This window comes from Propithecus coquereli, unplaced genomic scaffold, assembly GCF_000956105.1.
Source record: "Propithecus coquereli isolate 6110/MARCELLA unplaced genomic scaffold, Pcoq_1.0 Scaffold235, whole genome shotgun sequence".
NCBI lineage: Eukaryota > Metazoa > Chordata > Mammalia > Primates > Indriidae > Propithecus > Propithecus coquereli.
The window spans coordinates 5,586,565-5,611,201 of NW_012147897.1; the positions used below are offsets into that span (position 1 = coordinate 5,586,565).

At 58.8% G+C, this 24,637-nt stretch overlaps 1 protein-coding gene across 1 annotated transcript; it reads right to left on the minus strand.

Moving 5' to 3' along the window:
• Window positions 1-482: 482 nt before the first annotated feature.
• Window positions 483-19,766, minus strand: WNT11 (wingless-type MMTV integration site family, member 11). The gene is made up of 5 exons (XM_012645602.1): window positions 19,557-19,766; window positions 10,369-10,604; window positions 8,423-8,700; window positions 5,456-5,748; window positions 483-1,394 (listed from the first exon to the last, which is right to left on the minus strand). Exons 1-5 carry the CDS (start codon window positions 19,637-19,639, stop codon window positions 1,220-1,222), a joined length of 1,065 nt encoding a protein of 354 aa, XP_012501056.1. The 5' UTR covers window positions 19,640-19,766; the 3' UTR covers window positions 483-1,219.
• Between the last annotated feature and the right edge of the window lie 4,871 nt (window positions 19,767-24,637).

Genomic DNA, 24,637 nt, shown 5'->3' on the forward strand with positions numbered 1-24,637 from the left:
CCCCTCACGCCCCACATGCGGAGAGAGAACAAATCCTGTTGGCCCCACCTTCAAAACAGAACTGGAATCCAAGCACTTCTCACCACGTCCACCGCCGCCAGCCTGGTCCAGGCGCAAGACTGGGCCCCTTCCCAACTCCAGCCTTCATCGCCACCACCCCCATTCTACAAACGGGGAAACTGAGGCTGGGGGCCCTCCCCAGGGCCGCACAGAAAACCCACCAGGGCTAGCTGGAGCCAGGGTCTGCCACCTCCCTGAGGCCTGCACCCCTGGCTCCCGAAGCACACTGGCAGACCTGACGACAGGGCCATGCTGTGCAGCGCCTGCATGTGTGTCCCTGAGGAGCGAAGAGGCTGCCAGCTGGGTTTATGTTTCAAGACGTCTGTCCTCGCCCTTGACCAGGAGATCTTACAGGGAGACCCGGGCCAGGGCCGGGTGTGGGCGTGTGCGGGGGGAGCAGGGACATCAATCAGAAGCCGCCTTGCCTGGAAACTGGAGAGTCCCCCGCCCCCCCCCACCAGCGCCGCAAGCCGCTGAGTTCACTTGAGGAGGCCAGAAACTGCAGGGGCGGGCTGGGCTTCGCTCAGCGTTTATTTCATATGGCTGTTTAAAAAGCTTGTTTTAAAATATAGATCATTATATATATATTTATATATATAAAATATATAAAGAGGAATTGAGGAGAGCCGCCCCAAAGACAAAGCTATGTTTTATAAATATTTCTGTAGCTCCCACATCCCAAAGGAAGAAAAAAACAAAAAACAAAAACACATTTACAACCCAAGCTAGTGGTTCCATGTGGTGGGCCCAGCAGGTTCAGACCCTGGGGTGGGCTGGGGGTCCCGCAGACGTTCTGAAGAGAGCGGGCAGACCCCTCCCGGAGGCTGGGCTCTCTGGCCCTGAAAGGTCAAGTCCACACCAGCTTCAGCAAGCCCATGCCCCTGGATTCTTAGACCAGCCTGTGGGCACGCCGGGGCCTCGGGCTGCCAGGTTATTTTTAATCTTGTCGGTTTCCTTTGATGTCCCGGCTCTCCTTCCAGGGTGGCCAGGCCTTCCGTTCCTGGTGGCTTACAAGTGCAGGCAAAGCACGGGCCACCTCCCACGCCAGGCATCTGGAATTCACAAGCGAAACTCCACGGAGAGTCTCCAGGCCCCCGGCCCTGGCCGCTGAGGGTCCTCGGGCAGAGTCTGCGCCCTGCGTGGGGCGGAGCGCGCGGCCTCACTTGCACACGTAGCGCTCCACGGTGCGCTCACACCTGCGGCAGGTGACATAGCAGCACCAGTGGTACTTGCAGTGGCACCGCTCGACCACACGGTCTGTGTAGGGGTTGTAGCCGCGCCCACAGCACATGAGGTCGCAGCTGTCGCTGCCGTTGGATGTCTTGTTGCACTGCCTGGTGGAGGGGGGAGGAGGTCAGTGAGTGTTCCTGTCACCCCCCCATACACACCCTGGGACTCCCAGCCTCTCCTGCGGCCACTGACTCAGTCTCTCTTGGAAGGTGTCTCAATCTTTGGGGAATTTTAACTAATTCTCTTACCTAAGAGCACTTCTACCTTTTCCCCTATTTGTAATAAGCAGTTACCGAAACGACGGGGTTGCTTTGTTTTCTTGAAGGTATCTTTTTTCTGTTTCTCCTACTTCTAAATACTCAAAGGACCTTCAAAATCCAATCTGTCTAATAATCTTACCTTCATATTTAATCTTTACTTATATTGAGACAGATGTGAAGATCGTTTTCACTTTTAGAATCCCAGGACACATTCTGAAACACTCAGAATGGCATTGGTTGCGAGGCCTCGTGAGCACCTGGCACACTGTCCGTGGAGGGCGAGAGGCTGGCAGCCACGGGCCTCCCACAGGGCAGGCGCGTCCCTCGGGTATTTTATCTTACTAGAGGCAGGCAGAGTCCTTGGGGAGGGAGTGGAATTATTATGCCCCTTACACCGGTGACCACAGGCTAAACAAAGGACAGAGGCTTAAACTCAGGGCTGCTGAAGCCAAGGCTGTTGCTACTCTCCCTACCCTGAAGGCATGGGACCCAGGGCTGGCAGGGGCCACATTTCTTCCTGAATCACGCCTGTGGGATAAGAGGACACTGACAGTCCCTGTGAAATGCAAATATCCCTCTGTGGCTATCAGTTCTTCTGTCTAATGAAAACACCTCTGTTCAGATTGGTCGTTCCTCTAGCTGAGCTGAGGCTAGAAAGGGGGTGTTTTTATGGGATGCAGCTGGGGACAGAGCAGCAGGGTTTGGAACACTGGGCAGGAACAAAAGGGTCCCCATAGCTGTGTGGACAAAGGAATCCCAGAATGTCTAAGACGGGCAAGCCCTAGAGATGACTGAATCTAATCCTTAGATCTACTGATGGGGAAACTAAGGCACAGATGGAGAGGGTCTTTCCCAGGGTGAGCACCGGGTCTGTGAGAGCTCAGGAAGGCTCCCTGGAAGAGGAGGTCACCCAGGATTTTGATGGCAGATAAGCAGGATTTTGATGGAAGATGAGCAGGACTAACATGCAGAGGACAGAAGAGGGTATTGAGGGAGCATCCAGGCAAAGGCCAAAGCCCCAGTCTGGGTAGTGAGAGAGCAGCTGGCAGGGGAGGGCTGGAGGCAGGGAGGCTGGGCAGAGGCTGGGCAGCAGCTGGGGAGAGGTCCAGGCCTCAACAGGGACCGGGCAGGGGTGGGAAGGAGGGGAGCTCCTGGAGAGAGTCAGCGACCTACATGTGGGCTGCAAGCAGTTCCTGTGGGAGGCAGGAGAACAGTGGGAAGAATACATGCCCCAGAGCCAGGCAGAGCTGGGTTCAAGCCCCAGCTTAGCCACTTATAGTCCGTGTGACTAAATAAAAGTTTGTTTAGCCACTCAACATCCATGAGTCCCCCTCTGCCTTATCCTAAAGGTCTATAGTTGACCACTCGGCCCTCAGTTGTAAGAAGGGGACAGAGTTCCTTTTTTATTTCTAGATCCCTGACACGCAGTGTCTGAAAACCTGGCCTCCAACATCAGAACCAGACCAGGCCTGAGAGGGTGCCCAGGACGGGGAGTTAGAGAGGGCAGGGCCGCGGGCCCAGGAAAGGGCCTCTGGGATGCCTGGCTCCCAGGGCACAGGGTGGCACAGGTCATGGGGTGTGAGTTTCAGGGGTGCAGGCCTCTGGAAAAAACATGACAAAAGGGCTGAGGTTTGGAATATCGGCTGCTGGCTAGGCCTCAGTTTCCCCAGGTTAGATTTGAGGAGGGCTGCAAGGTGTCTGCCCCAGCTAGGGTGCCAGCCTCTACAGAGATACCACCTGTGCACATGATATCCAACCCTCTGCACTCCATATCCCCTAACCCAATACATCTCACATTCCCTCTCCTCCAGGAAGCTTTCTTTGATGTCCAGGCTGGGTCAGGACCCCTCTGGGCTCCTCTTGCAATGGGCTTCCCTCTGTCACAATCTGAGCACTTGAGGTCCCCCCGCCTGCCAGCGCCTGCCAGAGCCAGGCAGAGCTACAGCTGACCTGCAGCCTCATGTAATGGGTACAAGAAGTGTTTGTGGTTGTAAACTACTAAGAAATTGGGGTTGTTTGTTACTGCAGCAAAAGCTGACCGATACAGATGCGTGCAAGGCCCCACCCAGGGGAACAGCATGCTAAGGATGCCAGGAGGGTGGGCGGTGCTGGGGGTGGGGGCTCCTCTCCAGTAATGTGGGGGCGGCTGGGAGAGAGGCCTGGCAGCCTGAGGGAGGAGGGGAGCCGGCCTGGCACAGAGAGATGCTGGATAAGTGTAATTGGAGATCACTGGCCAACCCCGTGAGCTGCCTGGTGTCCTCCCCATTGCACAGAAGGCAAGACTGAGCCTCAGATCAGTGAGGGACATGCTCAGGTTCACCCAGCCAGGGAGCTGTGCCCTTCCCCGACACACACACACACAGCCGCTCATGGGTCGGGGAGACCCTCTCTTTGCCCCGAGGTCCTCCGTGGGCTTCCCCCAGCCCTCTGTGTTCTCGAATCCTCCTCTCCCTCCCCCATCCCCATCTGCCTCGGCCCAGCCTCTCACTCCTTCCTGTCTCCCTGGCCTGACCCGGTTCCATCTTCATTCCGCCGACCCCCTCAATCTGGCCTCCAGATGGGAGCCTGGGCCTCCTCGCAGAGCCTGCTGCCCTGGCCTGTGGGGACGGAGCCCCCCAAACCACCCCTCCCTCTGCTGGAGACGGGAACGTGGGCTGCGGAGGAAGTAAATGCTGGCTGGGCACCAACTATGTGCCAGACACGTTCCCAGACACCCGCTCTCTGGTTCAATATTCTTTTAACCCCGAGAACACTAGCTTTGTGGAATGCTATTAGGGGCTCCCTAATAAAAGAGTTCCACGGCCAAACACCTCTGGGAAACACTGGCTTAAACAGATCCTTTATCATGAGATTCCTCGCAGCCTTTAATATGTTCTCGTGCCTCGTGAATTACCAAAGAGAATTTCCCAACATATTTGATTGCAGAACTTTCTATTATAGTATGTCAGGGCCAGCCTTCTCCAGAACGGTCTTTGGGAAACGCTGCTTGCCTGAACCCCCACCAGCCCCACCTGGCTCACGGGTCTGCGGTCTCCACGGCTCCGCTTCTCCTGTCCTGAGCCGGCTGCAGCAGCCGCGACTGGGCGAGCTGTAGGGACCCCAGCCCTGGCTCTGAATATGGGACCAGGGGGTCCCCAGGAGGAGATAGGAGGAGCTGGGGCCTGGGAGGAGGGCTGGAGCGGGTCGGGGCACACACGAGCACGCTTACTCTACTGAATGCAGGCAGACCACACCCTCCTTCAGCTCTGTGTGGACCTCGTGCGGTTCTGGGCTGGCTGCTGCCCCTGCCTCCCCTGTGCCATTCAGGTCCTCTTTCTTTTTTTTATTTTTTGAGACAGTCTGGCTCTGTTGCCTCGGCTACAGTAGAGTGGCGTCATCATAGCTCACTGCAACCTCCAACTCCTGGGCTCAAGTGATCCTCCTGCCTCAGCCTCCCAGAGTGCTAGGATTACAGGTGTGAGCCACCGTGCTGGGCCCTCAGGTCCTCTCTCGTCCAGTGAGCAGGCTGTATGACATTCATCCTTCATCTATTCATTTGACATTTACTGAGCACCTAGTTCATGCTGGGCAACGTCTTCCCTAGCCCCCGTCTCTCAGTAGAGTCGTTGTCTCTTCTCATCTGTCTCTCCCACTGGGGCAGGGTGGGGTGGGGGCTCCTACCAGCCTCCATTCCCCAGGGTCCCCTGCCAGGGAGAGGTGCAGAACAGGCACTCCCAGAAGCTCTGTGGGGGCCCTTGCACCCTGGCATCTGCACTCAGCATTCCTGGGGCCACCTCCCTCTACTGGGCAGGGACTCCATTCCCCTAATGCCAACTGGGTCCCGACTGTGTGCCTGACCCTGAGCTGGGGAGCAGCCTGTCCAACATAGCTGGCCCTCTCCTTCCAGGGTAGCAGCAGGCCCTTACCTGTCTTGCGTCCCGTGGGAGCCCACCTTCTCATTCTTCATGCAGAAGTCAGGTGAACTCTGTAGGTAGACAAGTTCCGAGTCCTTTACAGGCCGGATATCCAGATCCTTAGGCACCAGGTGCTTGCGGGTGCCCATGGGTCGGTGCACTACCTTGGTGGCCGATAGGTAGCGGGTCTTGAGGTCAGCAGCTATGTCCCGTAGCTCCTGCAGCCCCTTCCAGCAGGTGCGGATGGAGCAGGAGCCAGACACCCCATGGCACTTGCACTTCATTTCCAGAGAGGCGCGCAGAGCCTGCGGACAGGGGAGGGCGTCGGGCTGGGCGGCTGGAGCCCCCTCCCTGGCCTGCCCAGGCACCCTGGCCCTACCCACTGCATAGCTGGGCACTCTCGGGGAGTCATCGCCTACCTAAGCCTCAAGTGATGGAGCTTTTTGCTCCAAAGCTTGGAGGTGTTGTGGGCCTTCCTCCAACCTAGGGGGCAGCTGAGGGGCAGGAAGAGAGACATTTCTAGGGATAAGAGATGCCATTACTGAGCACCTACTATATGCCAAGTGCTCTAACACATAATGTGCGTTAATCATCACAACAGCCCTTCAAGGAAGGTATCCTTATCCTCCCCATTTTACAAAGAGGAAACAAAGGCTCAGAGAGGCTAAGTCTCATGCCCCAGATGGCACAGCTAGAAAATCGTGGAGCTGGATTTGAACCCAGGTCTGAGGGGGATTCCAAAAGTGGTGGCTTTTAGCTGTTCCATGCTTTTCTTTCACACAAAACTGCTGCTCACTAATGCTTGCTGGACAAAAGGGAGGGAAAGAAGAGAAGGAAGGAAGGGAGTGGGGCAGGAATGGGGAGGGAGGAAGAGGCAGGGGGAATGCATGCCTCCGCCACCGCTCCACTGCCAGTGCTCCTGCCAGGCGACCCTCAGCAGGCCGTGACACCACTCAGGGCCTCTGTGTTCTTTTGAGCAAAGCGGGCGCACAGCTCCTGCCTTGCAGAGTGCTGTGAGGATTAAATGAGATGACATGCATGAAGGAGTTTTGTGAACTACGAAAGCTAAATCAATTTGGGTTTTAAAAAATTGGTTTAAGTAATAACTAAGGTGGACAGTGGGGAGGTTTGGGCTCGGGGGTATGGGTAGACTCTAGCCCCAGCTTCGGAAAGGACTCAGGCCCACCGGCTTCCCTGGGCCTCAGTTTCCCCATCTGAACCTGAGGAGCAGGAGTTAGATGCCTTCTAAGGGCCTTACAGTTCTGCCTTTTAAAACACTCCTTTCCACTCAGGATCCCCCTGCCCAGGCCTGCCCTCCCACCTGTCCTATACAGAGAGCTGCAAGGGTCATGGTTCACCTGGGCCCTGCCCCCGCCCCCACATCAGAGACATGGGGAAACTGAGGCACAGTTGGCAAGGACTTGCCCCAGATCACTTAGAGAGTAGCTGCTCAAGGTCCCAGGGCTCCTTCCCCCTCACCAGTGGCAGGAAGTGGGGACCGAGGGAGTCCGTTTGGGTATAAAGCCTGGAATTTGCTGAGTGAAGCCTGTGGAGGGCCCAGAGTGAAGTGAACAGGACCACAGGGCATCGAGGCACTTGGGGTCCTCAGGGAAAGGAAAACCAGGTTCGGTCCCTCAGCGTAGGTGAGGAAAGGGGCCCAGGGCTTCCTGAGGCCCACTGGGTCCAAAACATGTGGCCGTGACCTCATTTAATCCCGACACAGCCCTGCAGCTTGGGGGATATTGCGCCCCTTTTGTACACGGCCCCAGGGACCCGCCTGACGTGCACTGCAGCTGAGGACCCGCTTTGGACTGCCCTGAGGGGGGGGTGGCGACCTCCGGCGACCTCCGCCGGTCCCGCCCTGGTGGTGGGCCTGGGGCGGGGTTTCCGCGAACAAGGGCAGGTGGCAGGCTGAGAGACAGAAGTCCTGAGGCCCTGGCCAGGCTCTCCTACAAACCCACAGTGTGATTCGGCCTCAGTTTCCCTAACTGTCCAAGGATGTCCTGGACATCCTAGAGTCCTCACGTGAGGGAGACCAGCGAGAGAAGGTGAGGACATGGAAGCCTCTGGACTTGGACTCCCACGGACCTGGGCTCTGTCATGCCCTGTGGCCGAGCCACTTGCGGTCTTCTGGCCTCCCCTGGTGCCTCTGTAAAACGTGGCTAACAGGTGCGGGCAGGGGTTGGTGACACGCCGTCTGTACACACGGCTCTGGCCGAGCAGCCAGCCCTGCCCCTCGTGGGCCCTTCCCCCATCTGTGGACTCGGGACAATAGCACCTGCCCCAGAGCTGTTCCCTGGACCACAGGAGAGAAAATGGGTCGAGGACCGAGCACAGTGCAACATGGATTGGTATAAAGTGTTGTGGTTTTTTTAATTTTCAAAGGAAAAAAAGGTCTGTTCGTTCACTTAGCATTCACTCACCCAGCCTGTGCAATGAGGTGAGGAATTAATAAGAAACTGATGATAATAAATGTTGGAGGGAAACTGTGTTCTGGAGGTTGGGGCGGGTTTGGGTGGGAGTCCCTGTTAATCCAAGGAGATGGCTCCTTAGCATGAGGCTCTGTTGCCCACAGCCCTCTCCACACGCCGGGAGCACAGCCAGAAGAACATGGCAGACAGGGACTTAGCACCAGATCACCTCCCCCATTTCACAGATGGGAACAATTGAGGCCAGAGAGGAAGTGACTTGCCCAGCGTCACTAAGCCAGAGCCAAGGCCAGCACTCAGAGCTCCTGACTGCTAGTTCAGGCTCCTTCCACTTGGACAACCCAAATCCCAGTGGACTCCCTGGAGGAGGAGGAGCCCAGAGAGCCCCAAGCAGCTGGAGAGGGAAGAGCTGAGGAAGGTGGAAGCCATCAGGTGTGGACCGATCAGGGCCCATCCCCACACCCCCCTCCACTGGGGCACATTGGGTGGCCCTTTTCTGGCCAACGGCACAAGCACGACTATCTGGGGGGTGGGTGGGGTGGGTGGTTACCTGTCTCCCCACTTCACTGTTGTGTAGACGCATCAGTTTATTGGCTTGGGATCCTGTTTTTTTCACCTTCATAGGAGCATCGGAAAACTTGGCCCCCATGAGGAGCCCGTAGCTGAGGTTGTCCGCACATCCTCCCCAGCGGTTCCCGGGCCCGGGTGGCTCACCTGGGACGGGGCCGCAGGAGCAGCCGGGCAGGTCGCCGGAGGTGCAAGCCCGGGCGATGGCGTGGCTGATGGCAGCGGCCGACAGCGCATACACGAAGGCCGACTCCCGGGTCCCTGGGGGCGGGAGGGGTGGGTCAGCCAGGCAGGCATCCAAGGACAGGACCCTGCCAGGTCTGAGGCCCTCCTCCTTCACTCCCACCCTCTGTAACCAGGGTGGTACTGGCAGGGGACAGCACTAGGGCCGTCAGGCTGTCACCCCTTCTCCCTCAGTTCCCCCCAAATACACCAGCTGGGTGCCACACTCACTTGAGACCCGCACACCCACAGGCACACCCTCTCCCACGAGGCTTTGACCCTGCTCTCCCTGCATTCGGGGTTGGGGCTGTTCTACAGGAACAAAGGCCCAGGCCCTGAGCTCCTCACAGGCCAGATGAGTGTCCAAGGAATCCGCTGTGTCCCGCAAAAAGATCCGCTCAAGTTCTGACCCTGTACCTGCGAGCATGACCGTATTTAGAAATAGGGTCTTTGCAGATGTAGTGGAGCTGAGAAGAGGTCACACTGGGTCGGGGTGGGCCCTAAGCCAGTGGCTGGTGTCCTTGTAAGAGGGAATTCTGGATACACAGACATACAGAGGGGGAGAATGCCGTGTGTCCACGGAGGCAGAGACTGAGTGACGCAGCTGCAAGCCAAGGAACACCAAGGATTGCCGCAGCCACCAGGAGCTGGGCACAGGCGAGAAGGCTCCTTCCCTAGCACCTTTGGAGGGAGCCTGGCCCTGCCCACACCTGGATTTTGGACTTTCAGCCTCCAGAACTGAAGACAATACATTTCTGTTGTTTGAAGCCAGCCAGTTTGTGGCACACAGTGACAACAGCCCTAGGAAACTAATACGGAACCCACGTGCCCCGGCTGTGGGGGGTCCCGGCCTTGGGTCTGAGCCCTGGCTCCATCTCTCAACCAGCAAGTCACTTTCCCGTCTCCAGCCTCAGTTTCCTTACGTGTAGAGCATGGGTGACAATACCTACCTCACAGGCTGGCTCTGGAGTTCAAGTAATTCAGGAAGGAAGGAAAGGGGTGTCAAGTGCTGCACAAACATTAGCCGTTATGTTTAGGACCCATGAGAGAAATTACTACCATGCAGGGGAGAGATGAGACCCATTAGGGTGTTTCCACGAGGCAAAATCATCTCTGTTGCAAACAGGTCCCCCCAAACCCACCCCATAAGCCACCTCCTCCAGGAAGTCTTTCCACAGGAGATGTTTTGCTATTTCTACCGCACTTTGTGCAGCATGCAGCAATTTCAGCAGCCTGGGCTGGTATTACCTGTGGCACACCTGTCTGCCCCTACGGGTGGGCTCTGGCGTTCTCCTTCATATACTCCCTTCCCAAGAGCCTCCCTGACACGTGGCCTCACATACAGCAGGGGTTGGTTGTTCCTTCGCTCATGCATTAGGGAGCACGTGTGTTTGCAATGTCATTTGGACTCCCTGGTGCTGACACAGTCACTCACCTACATGTTTACTCATTCGTTCATGCGAGCCTGAATACCCATACCTATGATTAATTCATCCACCATGCGCCCGTCCATCCCTCCCTCTGTGCATCTGTGTATCCACCCAGCATCCGTCTATTCATTCGTCCACCCGTGAATCCATAATCCACCCGTCCACGAATTCGTTCACCTATCTAAACACACGCAGACGTATGCCTGAGTTCACCCACCCTCACCCGCGTGCATTCGGCAGCCCCCAGCACCTCCCAGCAGCCCCGCCAGCTCCCTACCTCTCTCCAGGTCAAGCAGGTAGTTGGGGGCGAGCTCGATGGAGGAGCAGTTCCAGCGCATGTCGGCGAAGGCCCTGCGGCAGGCCTTGGTCACCTCGCGGGCGGCGTGCACGATGGTGTGCATGAGCTCCAGGTTGCTGCGGCACAGCTGCACCTGTGCGGACACCAGGCCCTCCAGCTGCTTGCAGTGTTGCGTCTGGTTCAGCGCCAGGGCCGCCGGAGTCTTGTACAGTGCCCTGCACACCGCCGAACGGCAACAAGGGGTGGAAGCAAAGACAGGGCTGTGAGAGGCCGCGCCGCCTCCACCTGCGCTACTGGCCCCAGCCTGCCCCTCAATGTTCTCTGGAAGAAGCCAGGAAACCAGGAGCCAAAGTGCCGCATGGCAGAGTAGTTTATCTCCCTCCCGTCCCTGTGTGAGCTTGGGCACATCACTGTCCCTCTCTGGGCCTCAGGCCCCTTTCATAACGTAGGATCACATTCCCCATCTTACCTAAGCTTTATTATGATTAAACTAACAAAAACCAGTTTTCCAGTTCACAAAGCACACACACATCCATTGCTCTGTTTAGTTCTCACACAGCTGTGAATTATTAGTCTTTACTCAACATTCATTCAACACTGTGCAGCGATGTGCCAGGAACCATGCTAACTGCTAGATTACTGTAATCACAATAATTATGCACACTATTAATTGTGTCTTTACCATATACGCAACATGAGTTAGGAGTTTTCCATCATTGTTTCATCTAATTACTAAACCCATTTATTATGTTGTAAGGTCCCGTATCCATGCGAGGGATTGTTAATAAAGGCTTAAAGAGCCACTCAGTTTTGTGATGACCTGGAACTTGGAAAATTTAGCATCTAATCCAGATTTGGCCATTAACTTGCTATGTGACCTTAGATAAATCACTGCTCCTCTCTGGGTCTCAGTGTGTACATCTGTAAACTGTATTTTCCAGAATGAGTTCCAGCGAGATACTCTGAAAAAAGGGATGCATTTGGGGGATGCAATGTATCATGTCCCCCCTTGGAGAGTCTTCATGTACATTAACATTTTAAAGGTCCTGAGAAGTCCTGCAGCAAAGTAACAGGCTTGGTTTTGTTTAACTCAGAGAGTCTGTTGAGCACACTGAGCACAAAGCCTTTCGCTTGAGGAATGTCAGCCAAAGGGGTCTCTATGACCCTTGGTGATGTTATAGCACCTAAGAGCCCCCCAGATCCTGGCTCTGGGTACTGGGATTCTAAGACTCTAGGGCCAGGTCCATCCTGGAACCGCTGCTCTCCCAGGCCTTCTCTGAGGAGCAGGCTGCACCAGGCAGCACTCCTCCCAAGTGCAGCTAGAGGGACTTCACAGCCCTAAAGGACTCCACATCGACCTGCGCCCAGCACTGCCCACACACAGCAGGGGGTGTCTGGAACCAGAGCCAGCTGGCCCTCAGCAACCCAGCAGAGATCCTGCAGGGACAGGGGGCAAGAAAAAGCCAATCTGCAGCCATAAGGGCTGAGTGCCCCACTGCTGCGGCCTCAGTGGTCCTCACCCAGGGCTGGGGCTGACACCTGGTGAGGCTGGGACCCAGAACCCCTGGTCTGAGTCCTGAGGGAGGCAGCCAGGTGCTCAGGGAATAGCACGGGCCTGGGTAGACTCCGGGCTCCATCATTCCCCTTGTGACCTTGAGCAGGTCACTTAACCCCTCCTCTCCCACCACCCTCCCAGCATTATCTGAGGGATTAAATCAGACAATGGGTGTCCGAACATGTGCATCACATGTTCTGCCCAGGGCTGAGTGCTGTGGTCAGGGCTCAACAATGGGAGCTACTAAAATTACTGCCTTGGTGGTCTCTTCCCACCTGCTGGCAGCCCCACTACGCCCACCCAGTCAAGGCCAAGGGCTGCTACCTGACATTCAGGGCTCCTCGAAGCCTGGCCCCCCAGCCTTCCCCAGCCTCCTGTCCTCAACCTAAAACCTGTCCACACCAGTCTCCTGACTTCTCCAACAGGAACTGTCTTACCACCATACCTTTGCCCGAGCTTTTCCTGAGGCCAAGAGTGCCTTTCCCCCTGCTCCTGTACTTGAATGAATAAATGAACTTCATCTACTTGTGGAAGAAATATTTACTAAGCACCAATTCTCCTCAGACTCCTTTGGTAATGAACATGACATAGATCCTTTCCTCAGGGTGTCCCTAGTCTAATGCCTGGACAAAACTATTAACAGCTGTAAGTCAATGACCCAGCTGTTCTGCCTCCTGGGCTTGTCCAGGGAAGAGCACAAGCTTTGAGTACCAGCTGTGTGACCTAGGTAAGTTACCCAACCTCTCCGGGCCTCGTGGTTCTCATCTGTTATAAAGAAATGATGAGTATTCCTTCAAAAGGCTATGGTAAGACTTAAATAACAACATGTGTGCAAAGTGTTTGGAGCTTTCATAGATGAAGTCCCCCTACTCGTGGCCAGGTGAATCTTGGACCAGGAGTAAGAAGACGGGGACTCGAACTCCAGCTCTGCCCTCTAGGCGCTGTGCAAACTTGGGCAAATTGCTGCCCCTCTGTGGGCACCAGCTACGAAATGGGGACCCTGGGGTCTTGCAAGGGCTGGGTACTGTGTGCCTCATTAAGTCCTCAGTAGTTGGTTCACTTCCTCCTGCCTCTCATTCTCTGCCATGCCCCACCCACCCTGTAACCCCCGAAGATAGAAACCTTCCCAGAGACGCAGGAGGAGGCCGAGGGATGGCGAGCAAGGCCTGGGGTCTGCAGTTAGGGCAGCACAGCCCATCCTGTCTGCGTTCACTGTGGGTGTCCCGGGCAGTCTCCCCTCACTGCGACCCCGGCTCAGCCCCCCCTCCCCAAACTATGAGCAGGGAAAGGTTTGGCGTGTCTGGATGCCAGGGCCCGGCCCGGGGCACGCCACACAGCAGACCTCAGACGTGGTCCCTGACCCACATGGAACTGGTCTGGGCCTCCCTGGCCTTCCCTCCTAGGAACCTGTTGCCCGATTCCCTGCAGCCCTTCCTGGGTGGGCTTTGACCACACAAAGGCAAGTGTCATCACCTCGGCATGTTTCTTGGCTGTTAACAGCCCTCCACCCCCAGCCAGCAAACACTGCTCACGTGTGTGGTGCTGTTGCAAGGTAACAGCCCCGGTGTGGACACAGCACTTCCCAGTTTACAGAGCCTCTCATTTCACGCTGCGGAGGGCGGTCTAGACGAGATTATTATCCCCGCTTTGGACCAGTGAGGATGTGGAGGCAGGGCCAGGGGCTGTACTCCCTGCATCCCCCTGCAAGTCAAGTCCTCCTCCCTGCTGGGCTGTCAGTCCCTGCATGAGCCGTGGCCTCCCCATTCTCGGTCCCCTGTCTGCTCTGTTCTGGGAAGTCCACTCAGCCTGTCCTGAGCCCTCTCTGCTCTTCACCCTCCCAACTTTCTTCCCTTCCCCTCTGAGCATTTGAAAGTGGGAAGGGTTACATGAACGACAGCAAATCAAACATCAGGCCGGCGCAGGCGCAGTGGTGTCCAAGCCGCGTGGGCTGCCTCCCTGTCTCCCCCAGGCTCCTGCTCAAGCCAAGAAGGGGATGGGGTGGGCCGAGCCTCCCACCGAGGGCTCAGGTCAGGCAGTCCCTGAGTGCTGGGTGCCGTAGCTCTCAGGGAGGGGAGCTCTGTGCTCCTGGTGCCAGGGGTCTCACTGGCTGGGACCGTGGGCCACCCCTGAGCCAGCCTCCCCAGATGGCTGAGAGAAGGTGCTGTAAAGGCAGCTCCCAGATGAGGCTCCGACTCCCTGGGCGGCCAGCGGATAAGTAGGAAGCTGTTTCGGAGGCCCCTGGTGGGAGCAGGGCAGGGCAGAGCCCAGGGACCGCCCCGGAGGCAGAGGGGCTGGGGCCCATGGGAGCAGCCAGCCCCGGCGCTGGGGAGGTGGGAGGCAGCAGATTCCACTCCCGAGGAGGGCCATGCGGTCATCTGGTAATTAGTGGTAATGACCGTTTCTAACTAAATCCCCCTTGGGGAGGTAATCAAGGATTAGGGCGGGAGGCGGGGGAATTACCCGTGTGGACATCTCAGCTTGCCTCACTCCAGCAGACCCCTAATTGGAAACATTTCAGTTTATCTGGGGTGGGGGCTGGGGGAGAGGGTGGAGGAAAGGACAGGAGGGAACACAGAGTTCACAGGCAAGGCCCGTGCCCAGGGCTCTGGGGGCGGCGAGACTTCTCTCTCACTCAGGAGCCGGGGGCTCTCCTGGGGCAGGCTGGGACAGAGACCTGGGTTCAAGCTCTGGCTCAGCTGTTCCCTCACTGCATGACCTTGGGCAGATCACTGCCCCTTGCCCTGCCTCAGTTTCCCCATCCATTCTTTCAATGTCCATAACCAATGTAGGTTCCAATGGTGTGGACATTTTAAGGTAACACAAGCTGACAAATGACTTCACCTTCCCATCGCTGGAGCCACAGTCCTCCCTCGCACTTTATTCTGCACCTGGCCATCTTCACGCCTGGGTGGTCGGTCCTCCCCGCCTAATGCCTCCGGGCAGGGCCTCCGTCATCTCCTGCCTGGTGCACTAAAGAGCCTCCTCCCTGCCTTCCCTGCCCAGTGTATCACTGAGGTGTTTTCCTAGTGTTGCCAGGTGGCCCTACCCTCGGGCAGCTCAGGGTACCTGGCCCAGGTAAGGCCCCTTTTCAAGAAGGGCCTTCGTCCTGGACCTGCGCTTCCCAGCATCCCCCTGCCTTTAGGCATGGGGTCAGGCATATGACGAATTCCAGGCCGGGACCCAGCAGCCAGGCTTGGGTTCCTTCACATGACCAGGGCCCCAGGTCTGGCTCTGCAGTTCTGCAGCCCGGCTGCTCATGGCACTGAGTGGTGCTACCAGCCCTCTCGGTACCGGGTGAGTCTGGCAGAGCTGGGCTCAGAAGGTCCCCTGCACTAGCACTGCCCAGGATATAGCCTGGCACTGCACCCTTACACCAGGGGACAGATGGGGTAAGGTCAAAAGTCGGTGGTGGGTAGATCTCACATCCATAGCTACACTTCCAGGGTGGAAAGGACCCTGGTCAGGGCTGGAGGCCAGCACAGGGGCTCTCAAGGCTTGCCCTGGGAAGCCCTGTAGTGCTGCCTCTCTGGACCCTGCGGACTCTAGGGTGGGAGACCAATTGAGTTTGAAGGGACCCTATTTCCCAAGTCAGACTTTTGCCCCGCCCCTGCCCATGTCTTTTTGGGCTCTCCTGGGCCCCACAACATCCTGGTGCCCACGTGACAGGGAGGATGGAGCAGGAACCTGGCCTCTAGGCCACCCAGGCAAGCTCAGCCTCTCTCTGGGTTTCCATCCACCCCCCTGCAGCAGCCGTGGGGAACAGTCCTCCATGATAAGTCATGACTCCTCAATCAGGCCCCAGGTCTAGGAACCAGGTCCCCTCAGAACGTCCCCTTCCTCACCGGCCACCCCAGGCTGGGGGCTGCAACTGCCAGCCCAGGAAGGGAACCCCTGGGGTCCTACGGTCTGAGAGGCCTCCTGTTCCCTCCTAGGCTTTGTCCCAGGACTCCAGAGACAAGAGGGACCACCAGGTTCCCTTGCCCCATAGATGGGGAAACTGAGGCTAGTGAAAGGCCTACCTAGAAGTGACACCAGGTCCCCTTCACACCCAAGACTGCCCGGACCTCAGAGATGGAAGCCTGCCCACCTGGCCCCACCGCCCCCCATACCAGCCTACAAGGTAAAGCCCGACCGGCCTCGTCTGACACTTGTAAGTCAAAAAGCAGAAGGGCAGCTTCTACAGCATCACCTACTCTCACCGTGCAAGTGGGGAAACTGAGGCCCAGAAGGGCAGGGTTTGCCCAGATCTATACACAGCCAACCAGAGGCGGAGCTGAACTAGAGCCCAGATCCCAGGCTAGGGCTACTTCCACCCGCATTTTGGAGCTGAGGAAACTGAGGCTCAGAGAGGCTAAAGTGATGGATCAGCCTGAGGCTTGGCCCATGGCTCATGAACTGGCAGCGCTCAGGCTGGGACTCAGACTCCCAGTCCGGTGCTCCTTCTGCCCCACTTGGCAGCATCTGTGTCCCTTCTAGACTCTCTCGGGACTCTTCCTTGAGAGGCCCCACCTATGGTGAGCAGCAGGCTTGGCTGCCCAGGGAGGGGGGTGGCCTCATGGGCCCTCCCAGCCAGCCTGGGCCTTTCTTCTCACCCGGAACCCCCGTGCTTCATAGCAGGCTGGTGCCACCCTTAGTCCCTTCCCTACCGGGGGCAGCCAGGAAGGAGGTGGATGGCCCAGACCTGGGTTCCCCCAACACTTGCTGGGTTGGGAGTCTCCCAGTACCTGGTTGGGGTGGAGGCAAGGTAGGGGAAGGGTCTCCCGGTTATTTCTGGGCAGGTGCTTCCATGGACAGCCAGGCTCTGACTCCACTCCCCTGGCCTCCACCCCACTGGCTCAGCCTGAGCTACAGGCACCCACCTGGTGGGCATTCCAGGTCCCTCAGCCACATCTGGTTTCATTCCTGTGTCAAATGCCCCTTTCATCTCCAGGTCACTTTTCAAAGGCCCAGGACAGCATGGGCCCCTGGGACAACCCCAGGACAGCTGAGCCTCCTGGATGAGCCCCCGCCTCCCACCCCTCTGTACACTTCCCTGTCCCCAACTGTCCTATGGCTCCCTGGCAGTGCACCCAGTGCACCACAGGCCACAGAGCCAGATAGCCCAATTCAAATCCTGCCTCTACTACATGCTAGCTGTGACACCCTGCTAGATAAAGAATCCCCCCGCCTCCGTTTCCTCTTCTGAGTATGGGGGAATGGCAGAAGCCACCTCACAGGGTGGTTGGAAGATTTAAATGAAACCATATACAAAGAGCACTGACAACAGTGCCTAGCATGTAGCAAGGTACACATGACCTGCTCATATGGTGTGTCTATATATACACATACGTACACACACACACACACACACACACACACACACACACACACACGCACATAGCATTGTTATTCTTAAACTCCACCCCTTCTCCCACTTCCCAGTCTGTCTTAAGCCCCAGCAAGAGTTTAACCATTATCCAGAGGTTTGGCCTCATGGAGCCTGTCTGCCTGGGATCTGATCCTACAGCCACCATTAACTAGCTGTGTGACCTTGGGGAAGCTGCTTAGCCTCTCCATACTTCATTTTCCTCATTCGTAAAATGGCAGGGATAAGACTATCACTTCTCTCAAAGGAGTACGGTATTATCAAAATTAAAGGACCAAAGCTCTGAGAGCAGTGTTGGGAAATTTGGGAGGAGGCTCTTGCTGTCCTGGTGTCTCTGAGTGTGTCCACATGCACTGTCCTGCCTAGGATGCCCACTCTGCATTGCACCTCTGCCCAGTAAAATCCCACCTGTCCTTCCAAGCCCAGCCCACATGCCTCCCTTAGGTGGCACTGACCGCTCCTCCTCTGGACTCCCATGCTCCCTCTCCGAGGACAGGGACCACGGTCCACTTTGTATTTTCTATGTGTCCGTCTCCCCCAGGAGCCTGGGAGCTTCTTTAAGGCAGATGCTGGGTCATGCCCATTTCTGTCGTGGCCTGGGCTCTGCAGTGGGGATAGAGGACATGGATGCTGGGCTGAGCCATCCACCCCACCACATGCCAGCCTGGGGGATTGTGTGCATCATGCCCTTCTCAGAGCCTCAGTATTGCCACTGTAGAGCAGGGATGATAGCTGTGTCCCCCACAATGCTCTTATGAGCAGCAAATGTCACCGAGCCTAGTTCTCGGCCTCTGATGCTCCTTGTGCCCCCCAGCAAATCCTCTCCTTCTCTGCACCTTAGTTTTCTTATCTGTGGTGGATGAGGGGCTTGGACTCACTGATCAGAGGTCCCTGCCAGCTGGGACAGTGCCGGGTACCCAGCAGCAGAAGGAAGGTGGTTTCTTTCTCATAAAACTCATCAAAGACAGCTGGGAGGAGCTGGGGCCCCAGGGCTGGGCAACCACTGAGCCCAGGCTTCTCCTTGCAAACAAGAAATGCAGGAAGATGGGGTTCCTCTCTAGAATCATCAATTAATCTATAACTCAGCCCCAGAAGGGGCAGGGCCAGTGACCTCCAGACTGTTTGTTGGCAGCCCAGCCACTATCGCTTTGTCTTCTAGCTAATCCACAAACTCTCCTCAGGGCCCCTCCCCAGCCTCTATAATCTGTCCCCTGCTGTCTTATCTGCATGGCTCCCTGCCCCCACCCCAAACTCCAGACCTGTGTCCTGTCCTGGACTTTTCCACCCATATCTGGGCCTTTGCTCATGGAGTCCCCTCCACCCAAATGCTCTCCTCCCCACTGCCCCCACCAGCCAAACTCCCCACAGCTCTTCAGTCCTTAAGGCCACTGCCCCTGAAAAAGTTCCCCAGTGTCCCAAGTCTGTGCCCCCCCCACCAGGTGGTCTGCCGTCCTCTGGGCCCCTGTAACACAGCACTGGTCTCTCCTGGGGCACTGGACACTTGTGGAGTTATTTACGGCCTGGGCTTATCTCTCCCAGCCCAGAGGGCAGCTCCTCCGGGAAGGGGCTGGCTTTTCCTCCTCTCCCCGCCTGCCCACAGCCGGCACAGAGTAGGCACCCCCTTTTGCTGGGCAAGGCGGCCTCTCTCTCCCACCTACCTCGCCATTAATAATTTCTGTCTACAGGAACGCCCTGCACATGAGCACAGCATCTGACAGCTCAGGAGGCTCCTTTCATGGCCTCTTCTCATCTGACCTGAGCGCGCTGGAGAGTCACCCTCTGTGACAGAGGACGCTGAGGCGCCAAAAGGTAGAGTGACACTTCCCCAAGGTCACCCAGGTGGAGGGGTCAGGACTGTCTTTGTGGACCTCCAGCTAGGGTCAAGGAGACTGACAATCTTGAGCCGCCCCTGTGCCAGGCCCCCTGGCAAGAGGTCTGTTTCCATCTGCCCCCGCGGAGGTCTCCCGCAACTCAGCGGCCTTTGCGCAACCGCCAGCTCAGGACCGGGCAAGTCCATCGCCCCCCACGCCCTGTCTCTCTTCCTCTTTGCAAGCCCGGGGGAGGTAAAGACATTTTACAGCGGGGCGGGGGGGGATGCGGTCTTGAGAAGAATGATTTGCCCATGATTGCCAAGCCAACTTGGGCTCCTGGGTCTTGGCGCGCTCGCCCTATCCAGGGGACCCCTTCACGCCCTCCGCCGCCCCCGCCGCCCGTCCCCGTCGGCGTGGACTCAGGGTCCCTACTTACAGCCACTTGATGCCATAGCACACGCCGGTCTGGAGAGCCAGGGCGAAGAGCAGCGCCTCGCAGACCTGCGGCCGCGCCCTCATCGTCGCGCGGCGGGCGCGCTCAGGGGTCGCGCCCAGGAGGAGCCGCGCCGAGTCCAGCCGCCTGCAGCGCCACCGCCGCTCGTCCTGCGCGCACGCCGCCTGCAGTCGGGGAGAGCGGAGGCGGCGGGTTAAGGCTGCGCGCGGGGCGGGGGAGGCGTTTTATTCAAATTACAAAGGAGGGGTCGGCCCGAGGAGGCAGAGCGCGAGGCGGGCGTCCTCTCCCACCCGGCCCGGGGTTCGAGTTACGTGTGGCCGGAGCGCGGCAGAGGGCTTGTCCACCTAGCGCGGTCCCCCGGCCCGGCCGCGCCCTTGCGCCACTCAGGCTGGGACCTGGGCAGCCGGAAGGAAGGGCAGGAGGCGACAGAGACCAGAGACATTAGAAGAGACAGGACAGAGAGACAGTGAGAGGGAGAGACATGCCCAAAGGACAAGGCTGAAAGCCACTGAGGCGGAGGACAGAGTGACGGAAAGAAGAGGAATGAGGAGTCCGGACGCAGGCGGCAGATTCCGGGCTCAGGCGCTGGGTTCTTATGCCCACAATATTATTAGTTATTATGGCCTTGGCAATTCTCCCTCCCCCCACTGCGCCTCAGTTTACCTCCTCTGTAAACTGGGGTGATTCGGGCATAATTCACCTTTTATAAAGAATGTTCACGTAACATGATCGCATTTGCTCCCCCCAGCAACCCTGTGAGATGGGTACGATCACTGCCCCATCTCACAGATGAGAAAACTGAGGCCCAGAGATGTGAAGTGGGGTGGTCAGCTAGGTAGCAGCAGGTCCATGCCGGGTTTTCTACTCTCATGTCTGTTGAGGTCAAACCCCCTGAGAAGACAGGAAATGGGGCTTGCTCTGGGCATAGGTTTCTCGGTCTTGGAAGGGGAGGATAAGACATGGGATGGCAGGTCTCTTTGTGCAGTGAGAGGCCCTCTTTAGCCGCCCCATTTTGGAGCGCCGGGGTGCAGGCAGAGCCGGGGCGGGGCAGCGGGGCCTGGGCGAAGCAGGCCAGTTCAGCTCACGGGGCTGGCGCCGTGCTGCCTCCCGCCGCCAGGAGGCGCACTCGGGCCGCGGAGGAGCCGCTACCCCGCCCGGCGGCAGCCCGCAGAGCTGCTTTCTCGGGCTTTTTTTTTTCTTTTTTCTCTTCATTCTCACCTCATTAACTCCCTTCCCAGCTTCTCCCAAATTTACCAACACCTGGCGTTCGCGCGGAGTCACACACAGCCCCAGCCCCTCTCCCCTCGGGAGCAGCACAGACAAAGGGATTCCTTTCTAAAGGGTTTGGGGAGTTGGAAAAAGGAGGCGCCACCATAGTGGGGGGCGCTGGAGCCGGAAAAGGGCGTCCTCCTCTGGCCCTGTGAGCTTGGGCAAGGCTTCAACCATCCCCAGCCTCAGTTTCCCCTTCTGTAAAAACAAGGGGCTGGACTTCATGCATCCTTGCGGTCTTTCCAGCCTCCGGGTAGTCTGCGGGTCCTTGAGCTGGCTCTGCCTAGGTTTCCACTATTACGTATACCTGTGTAGTATGCGCTCGTACGTGTGTGCCTCAACACACACCCTGGAAACCCCACTGTTTTTTGGAGGCTTCTGGCATAACTCAGAGGAAGGCACAGAGAAAAATCCTGAATTGCATTTTTTTCCTGCTCCACAGAGTCCCCCCGCTCGGCGCCCAGCACTTGGGGTGCCTGCGACAAACGTGCCAAGTCTAGGCTGGGGGGTCTCAGCGGGGTTCTCGGTGTAACTGAGTCCCCTCCTTCCACTAGCCTGTATCCAAACCCTTTGTCTTACTGCTCCTGAAGTTTACTGCACTTCTCAGAACAAGAAAAATATCCGATCGATATGGTGGAGTGGGGGAAGGATCAAAACTCTAGTAACTGTCTTAGCCCCCCCCCCCCCGCAAAGTGTGGGCTCCCCAAGGCACCCAGCATTCCTGCGTGGGGAGGGTACAGGGGCTGCACCAGGAAGGAGGCGCGCGGACTCACACTGGGGGATCCGTGTCCAGCCCAACTTTCCCAGGGAGGGGAGGGGACGTCCTGGTCACCCAGCGGACCGGCACCCAGGCCCCAGCTACTCGGGACTCTTTCGGAGCAGTCCCAGTGGACACAGTCTTCTCCCTCCGCCGCGCCAGCTCGTCGCTGGGGGAGGCAGCGCCTGGCCTGAGCCTCTGGGTCCTGACAGATTATTCCTGCCCTGTGTAAGAGCGTCCGGGACAGCCGCGCGGGCCGCTGGGTCACCCTCAGCCTGCGCCGCACGGGTCAGGGCGCCCTCGCCTCCCCGAGTCCCCGGCCCGCCAGGGGGCGCTAGGCCGGGGTTCGAGTTGCGATCTGCGGCAGCCTCCGCGCCGTGTCCCGAATCGCTGTTCCCGTCTGCAGTTGGGCTGAGGTGCAGAGTGCCCTCTCTGTCCCGGTCGTTCTACAGGACGTCCAGTTGCCGTGGTCAGTCCTGAACTGCTCGACCCCTTGCTTCAGGCCCGGCGCGGAGCCTCCCCTGGGAGCGGGCGCGTAGTGGGCCCTCGTCAAAGCGCAGTGTCTTTGGAGAGATAGGGTCCCTTCCTCCCCCAGCTGGGAAGTAGGTCCGAGCCACCCCGCCTGGAGTGGGCCGGGGCAGGGGGCCGCCCCGGGCTGTGCACACTCGGGGCGCCGCGAGCGCAGCAGCCCTGCGCCGCCAACAGGTGGTCATAAGGTTTGGGCTGTGGAGGTCTCTGGAAGCCTCGCCTTTGCGGCGGCCTCCCCTCTGAGCCAAGCCGGCGGGGACTTGCAAGGCTCCCCTACCCCGACGCTCCAGTGCTGGGCCGGGAGTGGGCACCGCGCGCCGGGGCAGAGCGTCCACGTCGCGCGTCAGGTCGGCGCCGGCCGGTCCCGAAGCCTCTTGCAGCGCCGCTCTCAGAGAGGACCTCGCGAGCCGCGGACGCCGAGCGACTGCTTCAAGGTTACCTGTGAGGCGGAGCGAGGCCGGGCCCGCAACCCGGCTTTGACCTCAGCCACGAGTCTTTCGAGATGCGTCTGCTCGGCTGCGGACGCTGCGCCAGGTCACCCGGGAGACCAGTTGTTTTGGAAGTGGGAAGGGTAGGTGGGGGAACTCGGATCTCTCCCGCTATCCCCCTGGAGCCCGACTCCGCGCGCCCAAGGACCGTGAGGGACACGGAGGCGCCTCAGGGTTGGGGTTGGGAGGCGTGGGGCTCGCGGGCGAGCTCAGCCAGATGTTCAGGGCGGTTCCAGATGTGCCGCGGGGCCGGGGACAAGACTCCTCTCCTCCCCACCCCCCAGTCTGGAGCTCAGGTCTGTAAACAAACTCGGTTCTCCCCCTTCCCCTGCCGCCTTGGGGAGCTGTTCTCAAAGCAGGGCGTCCGCCCCTCGCCTCCCAATTTGGTAGAAGCTGCCGAATTTCTCTGCCTTTTGCCACCCTCTCCCGCCCCACCACACACACACCCTCTGTCGCGGGATCCAAGTCCCCCACCCCCGGGATGGCTCGGGCATGACCTCATCCACGGGCCGACCGGGCGGGAGGGGGTCTACTGCGGAGTGGGGACAGGGAGGGCTGCAGGAACTGCACAGCCCACCCCACCCCGCGTCTCCCTAAAGCCCGAATGCCCCTAAAGCCGGTGTCCCTCCGGCCCCTGCGGCTGCGCTCCGCAGGGGGCATTCCTTGGAGTGCTGCGGAGGAGAGAGAGGTATGGAGGAGGGCTTGGTTTGCTTACCCGGGAGTGGGTGCCCGAGGGGGTCGCGGCGGGTGCGAGAAGCGCCGTCCTCCTTGGACTCGGGCGCCCCCCGCCCTGGCGGGTCCCCGCTGAGCTTCTGCTCGCTGCCCACCACCACTGCTCACCTCTCGGGGCGCTCGCCCGCGCGCCCTGCGTGCCCCGCTGCCCCGGCCGGCCCAGCGAGCGGCGAGCGCGGTTCCGCCGCGGCCGAGCGCACTCCGGCTGGACGAGCGGCGAGGGCGCCCTCTTCGTGAAGCGGCGCAGCAAGAACGCCGGGGATCCTGGCGGCCGGCTCCGGTCCGGCGCGGACTCTGGCGCGGACTCTGGCTGCTCTCGGCTGCGCTCAGCTCCCGGGGCCTGCGCTCGCCGGCTCGCCGGAGCTCTACCCCTCGCTCGGCGCGATCTGCTGCGCGGGCCGCCCAAACTGCTTTATAAGGCGCGGGCAGCCCTTTGATCCGCCCACGTCAGCGCGCCGAAACCCCACCGGGTGGCTCAGGCCGCATGCGGGGGGCGGGGGCGGGGACCCTGCGGACGCCACTGACCCGCTGCGCCCGCGCCCGCCGCTCCAGAGAACTTCGCACCCTGTTGAGTTACAAAGGGGGGACATGCTCCCTACAGCTGCTGTTTGCTAAGCGTGCCTGCTGGGTGCCTCCTGCGTGCCTGTGGCGCCGGGTTAGACCCACCTCGAATCCTCGCAGCAGCCGGGCGAGGAACCTCAATTCGCCAGCGGGAAGTCCGGCGTGATCTGTCTGGAGCCGGGGCGTCGCTAGGTGTTCGTCTCGCAGCTTTGTTACTATCGATGTCGCGAGTCCTGAGACTTGAGTTCATATCACAGTCTTATTCCTTCGCCCGGGTCCTTTGAGGGCCGTCTCTCCAGGCCTGTGTTTCCAGTGCTGCAAAAAGGATCAACGATCCTGCCCTCTCAGAGGAAAAAGGAGGCGCGAGGACTCGGTGCTGCAGAGCGCGCTGTAAACCTTAGGCGCTGAGCCGGGCGGGCGTCCTAGCGGCTGAGGTGACTGTCGGGGAGTCTTCTGGACACGGGGCTCCTTAGGGCAGCAAAGGATTGGGTTTCGGAGGCCAAAGGGAACTAAAGAGGCACTTCCTGCGCTGGTAGCCCAGGCTGGGGCAGTGCTTCTGGGTCCACTTTCCCCCTTACTTGGCCAGACCCATTGCCTGCACCGCCCCCACCACCACTTAGATTTCAACCTGCCCATCAGGTGCTGTGGTTTCATTGGCTTCTGCCTCCCCCTCCTTCTAGGGGCCCCAATCCCACATTAGTAGAAAGGGAAATGGAGACTTAATGAGG